The 16,890-nt window shown below is 36.6% G+C and overlaps 1 protein-coding gene across 1 annotated transcript in view; it reads left to right on the forward strand.

Moving 5' to 3' along the window:
- Nucleotides 1–1,186: 1,186 nt before the first annotated feature.
- The window catches only part of LOC116256722 (uncharacterized), a 30,163-nt gene continuing 14,459 nt past the window's right edge, over nucleotides 1,187–16,890 (forward strand). The window contains exons 1-4 of the mRNA XM_031633170.2: nucleotides 1,187–1,839; nucleotides 9,321–9,458; nucleotides 10,554–10,973; nucleotides 11,247–11,351. Coding sequence (XP_031489030.1) covers nucleotides 1,351–1,839; nucleotides 9,321–9,458; nucleotides 10,554–10,973; nucleotides 11,247–11,351 — 1,152 coding nt within the window. The 5' untranslated portion in view covers nucleotides 1,187–1,350. The remainder of the gene's footprint in view (nucleotides 1,840–9,320; nucleotides 9,459–10,553; nucleotides 10,974–11,246; nucleotides 11,352–16,890) is intronic.

Here is a 16,890-nt window from a genome sequence, read left to right on the forward strand (position 1 = left end):
TGACAAATAGTCTCACACATGAACAACATGTTGTCAGGAATCTGCAAGATGGAGAATTTGCAATGAAAAGTTACCTTATTAAAACTACAAGAAATTGATATGAGAGAGAGAGAGAGAGAGAGAGAGAGAGAGAGAGAAATGGTGGATTATCAAGCCTGCTACAAAAAAACGAGTTAAGATATCACCGTCGAGATTTTGGTATTCATTCGACGATCCCTTTCCTAACTTCAAACATGAAGCATTTTCAACTTCTAGTCAAAGTGGACGGCTATTTAAATGAAAATATCAATTTATTTGACTTGTGAATGCGGGTGCAGCTAGAGATCATAGTGGCTATTAAACTATGTTTATAATTGACGAACGTCACGAACCAGTGGTGTCGACACTCTAATTTTAGCGTAAAATTGAGAAAATGGTAATTTTCATGTATTTACGTTAATTAACTTGACAAGGTAGGAGGGCTTCGGTTTCTGAATCCATTTAATTAATTACATAGTCAATCTGAAAAGGTTGCAGCATGTAAATGTCTTTTTATCATGTATGAAATTCGATATGCAATTATGAATTAAATAAAGAAAAGAAAATATTATCGTTCTTTCTTGATAATCCCCCATTTTTATCAGTGTCACTAACATCTTTAATGTCGCTACGAGAGAGACAACCCCATCCTCACCACATCATATTCTTTCAGGAATCATCAAGAGACATAGATAGTCATTCACCTTTTTTTTTTTTCTCTCTCTCTCTCACGCGTGCGCGCGCACACACACACACACATATCAACCATGCACTAATATTTTGTTGCAGAAATGTTGGTGTTTGGCCAACTAGTAATTGAACCTTTTTGGTTCAGGACAGACATGGTGGATTATCAAGAATGGTGGCAATGATATACACAATCAATTTAATTAATGGTTTACAAAGTAAAATTATTTAAGACGTTCCTTGGAGAAAACATAAAAACCAGTTAAGGTATCGCCGGATCATTTATTCTGAGATCAATTCCAGTGTTTTCTTAATCCAAACGCGACTCACCTGAACTGAATCGATTCACGGAGAATCGGAAAGCTGTCCAGAACGCTCCTGAACTGCGCGGTGGGGACTGGGGGGTGACTTCTAAAACCGGTGTCCGATTCGTACATGCGATTTTGTACCCACATTTCCTATCGTATCGGATGAGCGCACTTTTCAGTTTTCCCTTTCTCGCCTCCTCCTCCTTTCTTCGCTCCCCTTCCTCTCTCTGTTGTCCATCAACCGTTTTCTTCCTCTTCTTCGTCTCCCATTCGATTGAACGCCATTCTCCTCTGAGACGACGCGCATTTCCCTTCTCCCTTCCCCTGTGCGGTGAAAATGAACGAGACGGCCCCGGCGCCTTCGTCGCCGCTTCTGCACGCCCGGCGGGAGCCCTTCGAGTACGGTCTCCTCCCACTCTCCAAGCTCATCTTCTCTGACGGTACCCAAACCCTAGCGCCGCTTCGTGACGAGCTCCTCCGTCGATCCTCCCCATCAGACGGCCCCCACGGTCCATGCCGCGTTGACGCCACCGCGATCAGCGAGGTGCTCCAGATCTCTCCGGAGAACGCGAACCTCGTCCTCGACACCTTGGCCTCGGTCTTGCCTGATCCCCTTGATGGCAAGGCCGCTGATCCGCTTACGACCGCCAAGGCTGCCGAGGTCGACGTGATGGGCGCGAATGTCTTCGACTTGATCCTCTTCCTTTACATTCAGTCATACAAGAGACTTCTACCCAGGACGCACAAGGATTCGGCGGCGGTGAACGACGTTTGGCCATCGACCTCCGCGTTCGACGGATACTTGTCCGTGCTTTCTCCCCTTCAGGTCAGATATGTTTGCCTTCTCTTTTTTTCTGTTTACTTCTTTTCTTTAGGGTTCTTAGATCCTCATTTGGTTTGTTTTCTTTTATTTCTGCTGTTACTAGTAATTGCGAGAAAATGGCAATGCCTTTGCAGTTGCCGGGTAAATATTTTGTTGAATTTGACGACTGCATGCGCGTATCTCGGCAAGTTGTTGGCTAAATGAAATCAGATACCGATGTGAATAATCGCGTGCAGGAAAGCCAGCCTACCTCTGCATACAGAATATATGCAAATTTCCGGAGGCACTAATTCCTGAAATAAGGCAGTTAGATAGATTTTAGCAGCTTTATTGTACTAGCAGGATCTGTAACATATATTATGTATTAGTTGGAAGCTTAGCTGATTGAATTATGTTCGCCGACCTAAACTTGAAATCATAGAGGCGGTATACAGCCAAAGTGAAGGTGGATAGGATGTTCACGGAAGTCTCTTATTCTTCCGAGTTAAGTTGCTATATTTCTTACCATATATAAAGATAGTAAACTGCAGGTTAACAGGATCTACTTCCTCATTGTGTGAGCTATTTCTTACCTAAAAGTTCGTACCGATTTACAATTATTAAAACTCCCAATTGCTTGTGAAATTGCAGGGGTGCTAGCGATTCGGTTGAATTGGTGGTTGTTTAAACATTTGATACGTAGACATACAATTATTACTTGCCACCTGTGCAACTAAGCATCCTTACAATGCTGGAGACTTCCACCTGACTTGAATTTGACTTTATAGATCTGCTTGTACTCCACTTCCAACCAATATTATGTTTGCCTTTGGGAAGAAGTATAAGTGTTCAACTTTTGTTTCTCTTCAAGGCATTTAGTTCATGATTAGTGAAGACACTGTCATAGGTCGTACAGTGTTGATCGGCCATTGCTGGGTCACATTTATAATCGGTTAAAAATGCATGTTTAAAGCAAGTACATTCTGATATCTAAAGTACCACACCATTTCAAGCATGATCTCAACTAACTATCTCTGCATTGTCTTGTGGTCCTTCACTTTGGTTGGTTTCATTTTGTGCATTGGTCACAAATCAATTCAAAAGGTGACTTTATATTGAAGTCCTCTACACTTGGATTTATAAAACTAGATTTTCATGACCCTTTGAAAGATTATCCAATGAAGACACATCTCCTCGCTCATGGTTCAAACTTACATTTAGAAGCACAATTGGCAAACAAAGGACAAAAATCTTGTGGTAGTCATATTTTGCAGTGGCCCCATTCAATATCTTATGAGAAACTTGGTTAGTCTTCTCTAAAAGCCAAGTTAGCTGTGACAGTAGGATTAATAAAATAAACTGTTATGAGAATATATTCTCCCTAAAACTTGGCAAGCATGTTAGCTTGAAAGTACAACGTTTGAAGGAGCGTCTAACAAATGATGATGCTTCGTTTTGCCAATCCCCCTTTTCTGGGGTCTTCTAGTACAAGAATTTTTTAAGAATACCATTAGTTTGCAAAAATTTTTGAGCAGCTTGTGAGAAGAATTCAAAACCATTATCAGATTGATTTGTCTTCATTAAAACTGATTTTCAATGATTTCAATGAAAGATTTCACTAAATCTTCTGTTTGAGATTTGTAAGTCATGGTGTATGCTCAAGTACTCTTGCTATGATCATCTATCATGGTGAGAAAGGAATGAGCTCCAATAATGGAAGGTAAAAAACGACCTTCTCATATATCAACATGAATAAGCTGAAGGCATGTCTTGGTGCACTTTCACTAGAATTGAAAGGAAGGCTGCTTAGTTTAGCCAAAGGAGAAACTTGACAATCAACATCATGGTGCTTTATGCATCATGAATGTGACATAAAATTTGCACAAGATGGTTTTGAAAGATGAACCAAATGCCAATTCTAAAGGTCAACCATGCAGTCATGTTCTTTGGACGTGGCACCACTCATGTTTTGCCTAATCAAATAAACATATGGTCTAACTAATTGAATAATCATCCTGGTCTCCTGGACCTGTAAGGCTGTAAACGGCAAGCAGATGGTATAAAAATGGCATGTAATTTGGACCTTTGGTTGATTGAGATTTTGCTGTGGCAATTAGGTTTGGTTAGAAATTGGGACAAGGTAAACATTAGTAAGCACTGTACTGGGTGATGAAGTTTCTCAACCAATTTGTGGAATAGGAGTTCCATCCAATAATTTCATGGGTTTCAAATTAGGACATGGTTTTAAATCTTCACTAATGTCATGGAACGTGATTGGTTGTTTTCAAGCTATGTCACATAGATATGGGTATGGATGCGGTCGTGCCGATATGGGTACAGGTGCAGACTATTTTTAAAAAACATGGGTATACGGGTACAAGTGTGTGTGTGTGTGTGTGTATATATATATATATATATATATATATATATATATATATATATATATATAAACAAAACAAAAATAAGAATTTTGAAGAAACAAAACAACACATTATTGATCCAAAATGTATAGATTATGAAGAAAAGCTAATGAACAAAGTACGAAAGTAACAAACATACTAAAAATAAAAAGAAACCTAATTTTGGACAGAAATGGACTTGGACAATGGTGACCAAGTCCAAAATAGGAGGGATACAGTACTGGGTATGTTGGCCAGACCTGATATTGTTTGACCGTACCTGGGACATACCCATGAACATACCCGTACCCATACCCATGTAGTATCTGTATGGTATGAGTACTGCTCCATAAAAGCAGTACCCATGTGATATAGTCTTCAAGTGAAGAATCCCCATGTTAGGGTTGAGATATCAAGAACAAGAAAGTTGATGACCTACCACGTTCATCACTGGGCTTGTTATACATGGCACAAATTAGGGATAAAAGCTGGTTTGTTGCTTCATGGTAGTTGCGGTAGTATAACGTCTCTTTTTTCATTTGAAACTATGTTAACAGCAGGAGAACTGTTGTTTCTCAGAGGAAACCCTTGCAAATTATAGCATTTTTTTTTTCGTTATGAGCAAGCTTTCCACAATGGGCAACTTTGATTCTCTATTTCCTATCCCTAAAACTGTTGTCATGACCCCAAAAGACACCCAAAACACAATTCTTTTTTCCATACATAAAAACAATGGAAATACATTTTTCATTGAACACATAACGAAAACTGTATATGTTATTTACATCAAGTCCAAAATTTAAATGCAGGCAACATGGTTGTGACAACAGAAAACCCAACCAATGAGACATTCTATACAAGACCAGGTCCACCGAATCGACTAATCCCACCTAAGCTAGTGAGAATTTGCAGATATGCATATTGTGGTATGTTTCACCACAATAGGGTTTTGAAGTAGATAACCATGGCAGACCAGTTTTAGGACCAAAGATTTGCAGTGGCCTGAAATAGTCTGCAATATTTCTGTTATAGCTCGTGGTCCAATATTCGAAATTCAGTCCATATCATGGGAATAGAGACACGTCTAGCTTTTGAACAAGTATTTATTTAAGTAAATTTGACATCAAATGGAGGAGTTATGCTCTTTTCAAGTTGGATTTAGGTTCTGTCTGTGGGACAGAATCCATAACCAGATTTCCCTAGTCCCAGAATCAATTCTGGATCTTATATTCTTTCTTTATCTTGGACTTAGGTTGTCCATGCTTTAATTAGAACCTAATCCTAATAATTAACCCACATCTAGTTCCTTGAAAACGTGAACAAGAGTACACAAATTAAGAAATCTGTAACAGCATAGTAATGTAGACAACTCCATGGTCTATCTTACTCCTCCTTAAGCCTTGATGAAAATTCCCTTCTCTAACATGTAGACATACTTGCAAACCTTATTACAGTAGTTTATGTATGGTCCATCATAAAAAGTAATTTAAGTTCTGTACCTTACTCTCCAAGGTCTTCATCCTTCCAAATCTTCTTTCTTTTAGGATCAAATCTCATCCCACCTTAGCTATGTTGTCAAGGTGCCCAGCGGACCTAGGCAAAAAAGGTGCCCGATTTTTTTAATTTTTTTTTTTTAGTTATGTTAATATGTCAAGTTATTTTGATTGACTAGTACTAATATATGGAATGTGGAGAGTAGTAATATAACAAACATAATCAACTTAAACAATCAAAAGTTAATTGTTGACTTCATTGAATATGCAAAATCAATAGAAGAAGTTTAACATTACTAGTAATTACTTCAATGAGACATGCTATACAAGACCAGGTCCACCGAATCGACTACTCCCACCTAAGCTAGTGAGAATTTGCAGATGTGCATATTGTGGTATGTTTCACCACAATAAGTTTCTGAAGTAGATAACCATGGCAGACCAGTTTTAGGACCAAAGATTTGCATTGGCCAGAAATAGTCTGCAATATTTCTGTTATAGCTTGTGGTCTAATATTTGAAATTCAGTCCATATCATGGGAATAGAGACACGTCTAGCTTTTGAACAAGTATTTATTTAAGTAAATTTGACATCAAATGGAGGAGTTATGCTCTTTTCAAGTTGGATTTAGGTTCTGTCTGTGGGACAGAATCCATAACCAGATTTGCCCTAGTCCCCGAATCAATTCTGGATCTTATGTACTTTCTTTATCTTGGACTTAGGTTGTCCATGCTTTAATTAGAACCTAATCCTAATAATTAACCCACATCTAGTTCCTCGAAAACATGAACAAGAGTACACAAATTAAGAAATCTATAACAACATAGTAATGTAGACAACTCCATGGTCTATCTTTACTCCTCCTTAAGCCTTGATGAAAATTCCCTTCTCTAACATCTAGACATACTTGCAAACCTTATTACAGTAGTTTATGTATGGTCCATCATAAAAAATAATTTAAATTCTGTACCTTACTCTCCAAGGTCTTCATCCTTCCAAATCTTCTTTCTTTTAGGATCAAATCTCATCCCACCTTAGCTATGTTATGTTGTCAAGGTGCCCCAGTGGACCTAGGCAAAAAAGGTGACCTTTTTTTTTAATTTTTTTTTTAGTTATGTTAATATGTCAAGTTATTTTGATTCACTAGTACTAATATTTGGAATGTGGAGAGTAGTAACATAACAAGCATAATCAACTTAAACAATAAAAAATTAATTGTTGACTTCATTGAATATGAAAAATCAATAGAAGAAGTTTAACATTACTTACTAAATGTAATTTAATACAAGAAAAAAACTAAATCTAATCTCTAGAAGAAGGAATATAAGTCTGTGAGAATGCTTTAATCCATCTGTACTTAAAGAAAGACATAATATAATAATAAAGACTAACAGTACATAATAGCATACATATAAGTACACAACAGTAACAATACATATAAGTACATAACCATACTAACATATACATATAACAGGTATCAGAATACTACATATTATATAACATGTTAATAGCATATACATATAATAGGTGATGCAATACCATATAACAGGTATAACAGATTGTACATAACAGTACACAGATAGCACATATTACAATGTATATAACAGGATAACAAATTGTATTGTCATACAATTTAACATAATAATATATATATATATATATATATATATATATATATATATATATATATATATATATATATATATATATATATATATATATATATATATATATATATATATATATATATATATATATATAAGTTTATATCAGGTATAACAAAACTAACAATAATTATAACTATATGATATAAGTACATATCATAACCATACTAATGTATACATATAACAGGTATAAGGTATCCAATACGATATAACAGATTAAGTGACTAACAGTATATACATATAACAAGATACATATTGTTACATAATCAACATAACAATACATAAAAATATGTAATCAATACAAAATAAAGTACATAACAATATATCCTATATGAAGAAAGTTTAATTGAAAGGGAATGTGACTTTTCACTTTCCCATGGACTAGGCATGTTGGTGCCTAGGCCAACTTACGTAAGCCTAGGCGCCAACACATATCCCATCACCTAAGTGGTGGCCTTGGGTGTTGGGTGTGGTCTCACGCTTAGTCCATGCCTAGGTGAGGCCTTGACAACATAGCACCTTAGTCAACTATATATTACTAGTGTTTAATAATATCAACACAAATCAGAATACTAATGAAAAAACATATAATTCATGTTGCCTCCTTTCTTCTTCTTCTTCTTCTCTCTCTCTCTCTTTCTCTCTCTCTCTCTGTGGCTGCGTTCTCCCTACATGCCTTCACTCTGATTTTTGTTGAATTTGGGATTGGTTGCTGCTGAAACTGCTGCTATGTTACAAAGACATGGAAGAAGGAGCATGAACATCACATTGATGGTCCTCTTGAAGAAGAAGATACTATGCTTTGTTCACCAATAACAATGAATCCATAAGGAGTATTTGGCTTCTTACCCTAGTACATGACTTCATTTAGTGCCATGAGGAACTAAGCAAGTTTTTCATATTGTTGATACTTTGTCAAAGTTTTTGCAGCACCGCATGAACATGGCGGTATGGAAAAATGATCTGTCAACTCATCTCAAAAAATTTCCAGCTTTATATAGTGAATGCAATGGATAGATTATCTTGCCCGCAGGTAACCATGGATCTCTGTATTTGGAAAAGGTGAGGTCCATTAGATTAAATCTGCTATGAAGATCAGCCCACACTTCCACTCTGCCTTTATGTATAGAATACTTTCAAAAACATCTCTTGTGAGGGAGTTATATAATCATCACAGTATTATGTTATTGCACCTCCAAGCAGGTGTTAGGTAATGTTGGATCAGGTTTGGTTTTGCCAATATACCAACAAATTTAGAAATGAATGTACAAGATATATACAACTATCTCCACTTCCAAGTGTAATATGGTAGGCTGTGGCCCCAACTATTTAGCATTTAGTTCAGTCCCCATATGTAAATATGTAAAGATAATCTATAAAATACAAAATCTCAACACTCTTTTACACTAGCAGTTCTGGTTTGCAAATGGTAGGCTTCTTTTTCATTCTCTAAGCAATTGGAAGCACTTAGGGCAGTCTGCTGATACCCAATCACCAACATGTCCCATTAGATCTCTTGTGAACATACTTTGACTATTCATGCGGTTGGTGGTTATCATGCTCCAGAAGTTAGCTCTGGTTCTGTCATTATTGGATGTTATTGTTCATGAAGGATCTTTCATGTACAATCTAGGAGTGACATATCTGTAGCCTGTAGTGGGAGGAGAGTTAGGAACTGACACCCATACATATTGGCAGTCAGCACATTTGAAATTCATCCCTTTAAAGTGACATGACATGCTGAGTAGTGGTGATAACTTTGCATGCATTACATTCTTTCTTATTTTTCTGTAATATATTTTCTGAAAGAAGCAGGTTGTACATGCCATGTATGCTGAATCTATTATGTTTTTCCTTTTAAGATTGGCTCTGCCTGTGACAAGCTTGAGCTTTGTGCTTCATACAGTCTTCCTGAGTTTGAGTATGCTGATTTATTTGTTTACTTGCAGATTGTGAGGTCCAACCGGCGGTTTATGCCATCACAGGCTGATGAAGAGGTCCATCAATTATCTTATTTACAGAAACACTTGCCAAACATACTTGCACTTTTGGGAGAGCCTGCTGAAGAAGATGGTGAAGAAGTTCTGGTAGCTGAAACATCAATTCTTTTCTGTTGTTTATGCATGTAACCATTTATGTGTGACTTTTTTTTCCCTGCTGCTTATGTGCTTACGAATGTACATGCATCTATATTGTTTGAACTTGCATGCATTTTTTTTCATCAACATTACTTGAGTAGTTTTTAGCCTTCAAAAATACTAGGGGAGCTTCAATGTTGTTTTCTTGAGAAACAATTATTTGTTCCATGATTACATCCATAAGAACTAAAATAATTTGTATGCATGAAACTGGTTCATCACTTGTCTGTGTTTTTGAACATGATCCACTTTAGTCTCCATGGAAATTGGTGATCTTCTTACTTTTGATGTAACCAGAAAATGCATTTGTTTTTTGTTTTAAAAAAGAAAGTACAAAACGAAACTGGGGAAAAGAGTATTAAGAAAAGAAGATCTGGTAAACAGAGAAGTGTCAAAGATACAATGTGGATGAAGTAACTTGTGTTCTGGACAGTGGTGCGAAATGAATGTTGCTGTGATCTGTAAAAGAGGATGAAGCAACAAAGGTCAGATGAAAAGGAAAAGGAATGAAAGTATTGCCATCAAGAGAAAGAAAGGTCACGTATTTAGTAGAAAGTGTTTAGATGTATGGAAAAAGTTTAGGAGCTGAATAATGGATAATCATTCACAATGACAATGGAAGTCTTGCACCTCATTTTCTGGTTCATTAAATTTGAATGTCAAATGTCCCTTCTTTGATGTTTTTCTGAATGACACAGTTGTGAGTTGCGTTGCTAATGCACCCTCATTCTAGTGAATATTACTTGTTTGGAACCTAGAATGTCATACTGACAGTATATTGCACCCTAAAATTGTAAAATGCCATGATATAAGGTGAGCTGCCAAGAAGTGACATGGGTGACAAACATGGCTGGTAAATGTTTGGATTTTTTTCTCCTTTACTGTTACTTCCCACTATCATCCTTTACATTGTCTATCAAGATTATAGAAAACAAGAAAAATGTTATTGCTAAGTGAGCTTACTTTAAAATATATCTCTCTTCCTGCACAGTTTTATATCTTGTCATTTCTTATATATACAAACTTTTATAAATTTTTATACAGGTTTTAAGCTTGGAGAGGTTTGAGCACCTTGGCTTGCTCCTTCAATTCGAGGAGAATGGTTTGGAACTCTCTTTGAGCCAGGCTGCACCATTTTTCGCGAATTCAGATCCAGATATGCCTGCTGTTCCTGTGCCTGCTGCCCAAGTTCATGAATGGATTCTACAAAATATTTCTGCGTCTCTGGAACATCCTGTTGAGAAACTTCCAAACAAAGACAACGGGCCCCTAAATTCCACTGATTCTGACATTACTATGACCGATGCTTCAACTAATCAACCCAAGGGCATGCAAAATTCACTTTTAGCTGGAGTATCCATGACTAACATATCTGCATATGCCAGAGGTCAGACATTCATTGAGGGTATCTCTAAAACTTCAGTTGTAAAGCAATCAAGCGACATCAAAGGCCATTCAGTCAAGGTGTGGAAAACCATGTACCTCATTTTCACTAGTTTTTCTTTTTTAATGTTAGAGAAATAACCTTTGAAGAGTCAATCTCTCCATTTGTCTGCCATCTATCTGCTTGAAATGGCATCGTCCATGAAGGATAAATTCTTTCTTACTTGGGTTTCAGCTGTCATGTTATTTTTTCACCCTTCTAATAATTTAGTTGGGTCTATCATCTTTCTAAATGTAGTGCTTCTGTAATGGTTTTCTAATACTTGCAAGAATTCTTCAACTTGTCCTTTGCAGGTTTTGAATTGTCATGATTCTGTCATTTACATACTGTCTCCATTAAGATATGTCATTGTTAATGGATGTTCTGATGCTACTGTTGTTCTTGGAGCCATTGGTAAGGTATGTTAACTAAAATAGGAATTCTTCTTTCCTTCTATTTCCCATTCCAGTTGTTGAAATTGATTTTGGAGATTTTTTTAATTCCTTCAATCCTATTTGTTGCTTTATCATATTTCATTCATTTTTTGTGTTGCTTCGGGGCACTGAAAAATAGCCTGCTATGAAGAGGGCTCATACAATGTAAACATCTGTTTAAAGTAAATATCACTCCTTAAAAATTTAACTATAAAGAACGAGGTAAAGAGAGAATGGATGAAAAAGGCAAGGTTGAAGTCTTATTTAATGCTTGCAAGAAAAATGTAAAATAGTCCATATTTGAAGGACAGTAATGTCGTTATGTGTAAATTCACTATTATAGCTAACGGCTGGCTTAATTCAGGTGACTTCTGTAACTTTTGATATTTGCTAGGACTTTCATAAATACTACCACTTCCATGTTGAGTTGTCCTTTTCCCTGAGATGTTTCATTTCCTTCCCCCTATCCTTCAAAAGTTTTTGCAAGTTATCATGTTCTTCAAACTATAAAAAAAGTTTGAAATAAATAATTTGGTTGTGTGGCTCCTTTTTTCATGACTGAAAACATGGCCTCTTTAACCATTCAAAAACAAAAGAGGGCCAACCAAAATGGACACTTCTCTCAAAACTTCTATCTTTCTATATATATGTATGTATAATCTGGCTTTTTAGTCATCTCAAGTCCCTTCATGATGGGTGTATTCATTATTGAACATCTTGCCTTTGTTGACTCCTCTAGAGGATGTTAATTCCTGTTCCTGGAATTGCTAGGAAGGGAGTGTTCTGTCCTCTCGTTCTTGGGCACTCTAGGGTTAGGAAACCATGGCGATGGGCCATTCTCAACCTGTGTTCATAACTTCATATGGTGGAAAAGGGGACTCCATAATGGTGGATATTGGACCGTGTAATTCACTGGAACCTATGTAACATGGGTGCGGGTATGGATGCCAACATAAGTGCTCGTATGAACGTTGGTGCAAAACATTTTTAAAAATCTCTCTATGTGTGTGTGTGTGTGCGTGTGTATACATATATACATATACATACGCAAAGTGTTTCCCTTACACCGAGCATTTGGCGTAAGGGGTATGCTCCTTGTGGAACATCAATCTTTTTTATCAGATACTCCTTTTCTTTCAAAATAAAATAAAATAATAATAATAGTTGGGTGTTGACACCGTGCGGGGGAGGCCACAGCCTCCCATCACTCAAAACTTAATTAAAAAAAAAAATTATACCTGTTATGCCAATGCCTGGGGGACCTTTTCTACACATATGTATATGTATATATAATGACAATATTTTAAGCACATAAACACATAAATTCATTGTTTATATTCATAAAATATATATTACTGAAAAAAAACTAAAATATGCCAAAACATACAAAACAAATACTAAAATATATAGAAAAAGTACAAAAATTGAAACTGCTGTGTCCAAACTGGTTTGTTAGCACTTCTAACAAACTCACACACACCCCTGGAAGCCCAGCTTCTAAAAGAGGTCTTCATTTCTATGTTTAAAGGTTTAATGCCTTCTTCAATATATGTACCTCACTAATTGGGTGAGTTTATTATAGCTTCCTAACTAGTCCACCTGACCCAAATCTATTTACACTGATTAAGACATTAGATTCCATGAATGGGACTCGTAGTGAGACAAGGAACCTCTTCTACTTAGACCCTGGTCAGGTCCGACAACTTGTCCGCCCTATGAAGTTGTGAACACCACCTTGTCCTCAAGATGGAGACATCCTTACTTGTATCATCGAGGGACCTCTCATTGTAGTGGGATATGTCCAATTTGGAACTGCTGCCACCTTCTCGTCTTCCATCCTTACCTGTCCACCTCTTATCATGTGCCCCAACTAGGATATTTGAGTGGTTCTGAAGGAGCATTTTGATAGTTTATCCTTCAATTGATTTCGCTGTAGCATTGAGAGCAATGTTATTTGTATCATACAATACGTAAAAACCTATACGATATGCTTACGATACACGATACGCTTGTGTATCGTAAGCGTATTGCTCGTATCATACGATACAGGCGATACACCCCTGTATCATACGATACAAGGAAAAAATTAAAAGGGGGCCTGAGGACCCTCTTTTTGCGTTATGTTTTAAAGACGAGCACCCCCCTCTTTCTCTTTTCTTGTTTCTAAATGCTGCAAGAGACTTGGGAGGGAGTGATTTTGCCCATTTTCATAAAAAATGACTAAGGATTCATCGATTTGGGAGAGTCTAGTAGCCGGTGAAGAAGCTTTTTCATAGTGGGAATGGAACAGTGAGAAAAGAAGCTTGGTGAAAGATGGTTTTTTAGTTTCTATCACTAAGAAGGTAAAATGTAACTCACTTTCACCTTTGAATCATTCATTTTTCTTATTTCCTTCAGTTAATTGTATGTTTTTTCTTGTTTTGTGAAGATATAATGTCGGACCCTGCATGGCAGTGGTGTACAAGGGTGAATCCCAAAGATAGGTTAATAAGTATAATTTTGGTAAGCAAATCATATCAGGAGGGATCTCTCGCTTTAAACACCATATAGCTGGTACACACAACGATGTGGCTCAATGCACCGATTCCCAAGAGAACCCATTGCCACCCTATGTCAAGCATCAGTGTTTGGAGTTTATTAATGACGTGAAAGCAAATAGGATTGAAAAGGAAATGCAAGATGCAGATGTAGAATATGGGGACCTATATGAAGAGGAAGGAAGCGAATGTGAAGATGTTGAACTCAAAGAAGAAGATGTGGGTGTCAGTTTGGGAACAACTAAAGGGCAAGGCATCATGTATAGAGGGGAAAGACATCATGCATAGAGGTGGTTCTTCTTCAACTGCAACTAGAAAAAGAAGAGGTGCAAGTGCAAGTACAGTTTTACGAGGATGTGGCAGGATTCATGGTCGTATTATTGGGACTGGTGGTGGTAGAGTACCTACTATGAGGTCGAGTATTGGGCCTGGTTCGATCAAGATTTTTTTTCACAATTATACTGTTGTTGGTTCTCAGCCTGAGATTCGTACAACCATGTGTTCAAAAGATATTGTTGAAGGCTTGAAGCAGAAGATGAAACCATAGGAAGGTGGTTCTTTGACACATCGATTTCCTTTAGTGTAGCAAACTCTTTTCATTTTCAGGCTATAGCAGATGCAATTGCTTCTGTAGGCCAAGGGTGTAAAATTCCATCTTATCATATGAGAGGTAAAATTCTTAATAATGTAGTTAGAGATGTCAAGGCATATTGTGATGAACTGAAATTGAGCTAGAAAGAGACAAGATGCAGTGTAATGGCAGATGGGTGGACAGACATCGAGAACATAACATTGGTAAACTTCCTTGTATATTGCCCCTTAGGTACAATGTTCTTAAAATCTGTTGATAAAGTTGTACAAGAAGTTGGGCCTCATAATCTCGTGCAATTTATCACTGATAATGTAGCAATTTATAAGTTGTAGGTGAAAAGTTGCCAGCACAATATAGGACATTTTATTGGAGTCCCAGTGCTGCTCACTGTGTAAATCTAATGTTTTAGGATCTTGGTGAAAGAGATAATATGAAGTGGGCAGTTCAAAGATGCCAAGAAATCACAAAGTTTATTTATAATCATCCTTATGTCTTGAATTTGATGAGAAAATTCACAAATGGGCTGAATTGATTTGACCTGCACAAACACTATTCGCTACAAATGTTTTGACTGTGCAGGGTATAATCAAGCAAAGAAATCCTCTCAGGCAGATGTTTTCAAGTGATGATTGGGCTGCATATCCACATGCCTATAAAAGGAAGGCCATGACAGTTGTGGATATGATATTCAATGTTGACTTTTGGGAATCATGTGTGAACTTATTGAAGATTTATGAACCTCTAGTGAAAGTCCTCAGATTAGTTGACAGTGAAGATGGACCTTCTATTGGATATTTATATGAGGCTATAGACAAAGCAAAGGAGACCATTAAAGATAATATGAAGGGAAAAAAGTACATGCCTATATGGAAGATTATAGATGAAAGGTGGTCTGGACAACTTCATCGCCCACTTCATGTAGCAGCCTATTACCTAAATCCTGCTATTAGATCTCTTCCCACTTTTAAGAAGGATAGGGAGGTCGACTATCGCATGTTGGATTGTATTGAGATATTAGTAAGTAATTATAGAGCACAAGAAGCTATCCATGTGTCAATCAACAAATATGATGCTGGTTCTGGTAGCATGGGGAGAGACAACAATTCGATGCAGGTCATCTTTGCGCCCAGGTATTAGAAAAAGGGACTTTATGCTTTTTGGTTGTTGTTGTTTCTACCTTCTCATATATTTATACTATTTTGTATTTACTTTCCATTTGTTATTAGATTTGTGGTGGGATAGGTTTGGGCTTGATTGCCCAGAATTAAAGAAGCTTGCAATTAGAATCCTCAGCTAAACATGTAGTGCAACTGGATGTGAAAGAAATTGGAGTATATTTCAGCACATCCACAGTAAGAAGAGGAATACGCCGGAACATAAAAGGTTGAATAACCTTGTTTACATTCGTTATAATACGAAGTTGAGACAAAGGTAAATTAAATACATTTGTTATGCAAAATAGCCAAGTCTAATATATATTTTAGTTTTTAACAATTTGTTAATTTTTTCTCTTGTTACACTTTAGGCAAATAGAAGCAGCATCTACGAGGAAATCACATTCAATATGATCCTATCAGCCTTGACCACTTTCATGTATTACATTCTTGGGTTGAAGAAGAACCATCCTCAATCCTTGATGAGGACGATCTTGATTTTTTGAACATTAAAGGAGCAACAGAGATTATTGAAGGAGAGGCTGGGGAGCAATGAAATGTTGGTGAGATTCCAACAGAGGGGATAGAAGCAATTAATGAAGAAAATGAAGATGATGATGCAGATGACGAAGATTATCGTTGAATCATGAAAGATGATAACTATATGTTTTGAAATTACAAATTGTGATGTAATCTAATTCTCTTTAGTCTTCGGCATGCTAAGAGGCTAAGACTGATGCTTATCATGTTATTTTGAATCTCTGATTTCTTATTTTGGAATGTGTTGTTCATATACATGAATGTTCCTTTAAATACATTTTTCTTGATTTTTTTGTATTTTTTGCTTATTTTTCGGTTTTTTATGATTTTTTAATATTTTTTACAAATTAAAAAATTAATTTTATGATACGCTACGCTAAGTTTACGATACGTTATGATATCGCGTATAGGTCGGCCCGACCGATATGCTGCTACGACTTTTACAACATTGATTGAGAGTATAGTTTGTAGGTGTTGGAAATGCTCCTCTTCCTCTTGACTATATACTAGTATGTTATCAAAGAACACTAGTACCAACCAATGTAAATATGGACGAAAGATATCATTAATCACCAATTGAAATGTTGCAGAAGCATTAGTCAGTCCACCTCCTCCTCTTTCTTTTTATCTTTCTCTTACTGTTTATACACTGGTATGTTGTACTATATATATACTGTTGTTCTCATTCATAATCTTCATCA

The sequence above is a fragment of the Nymphaea colorata genome, chromosome 6, assembly GCF_008831285.2.
Source record: "Nymphaea colorata isolate Beijing-Zhang1983 chromosome 6, ASM883128v2, whole genome shotgun sequence".
In the NCBI taxonomy this organism is placed as follows: domain Eukaryota; kingdom Viridiplantae; phylum Streptophyta; class Magnoliopsida; order Nymphaeales; family Nymphaeaceae; genus Nymphaea; species Nymphaea colorata.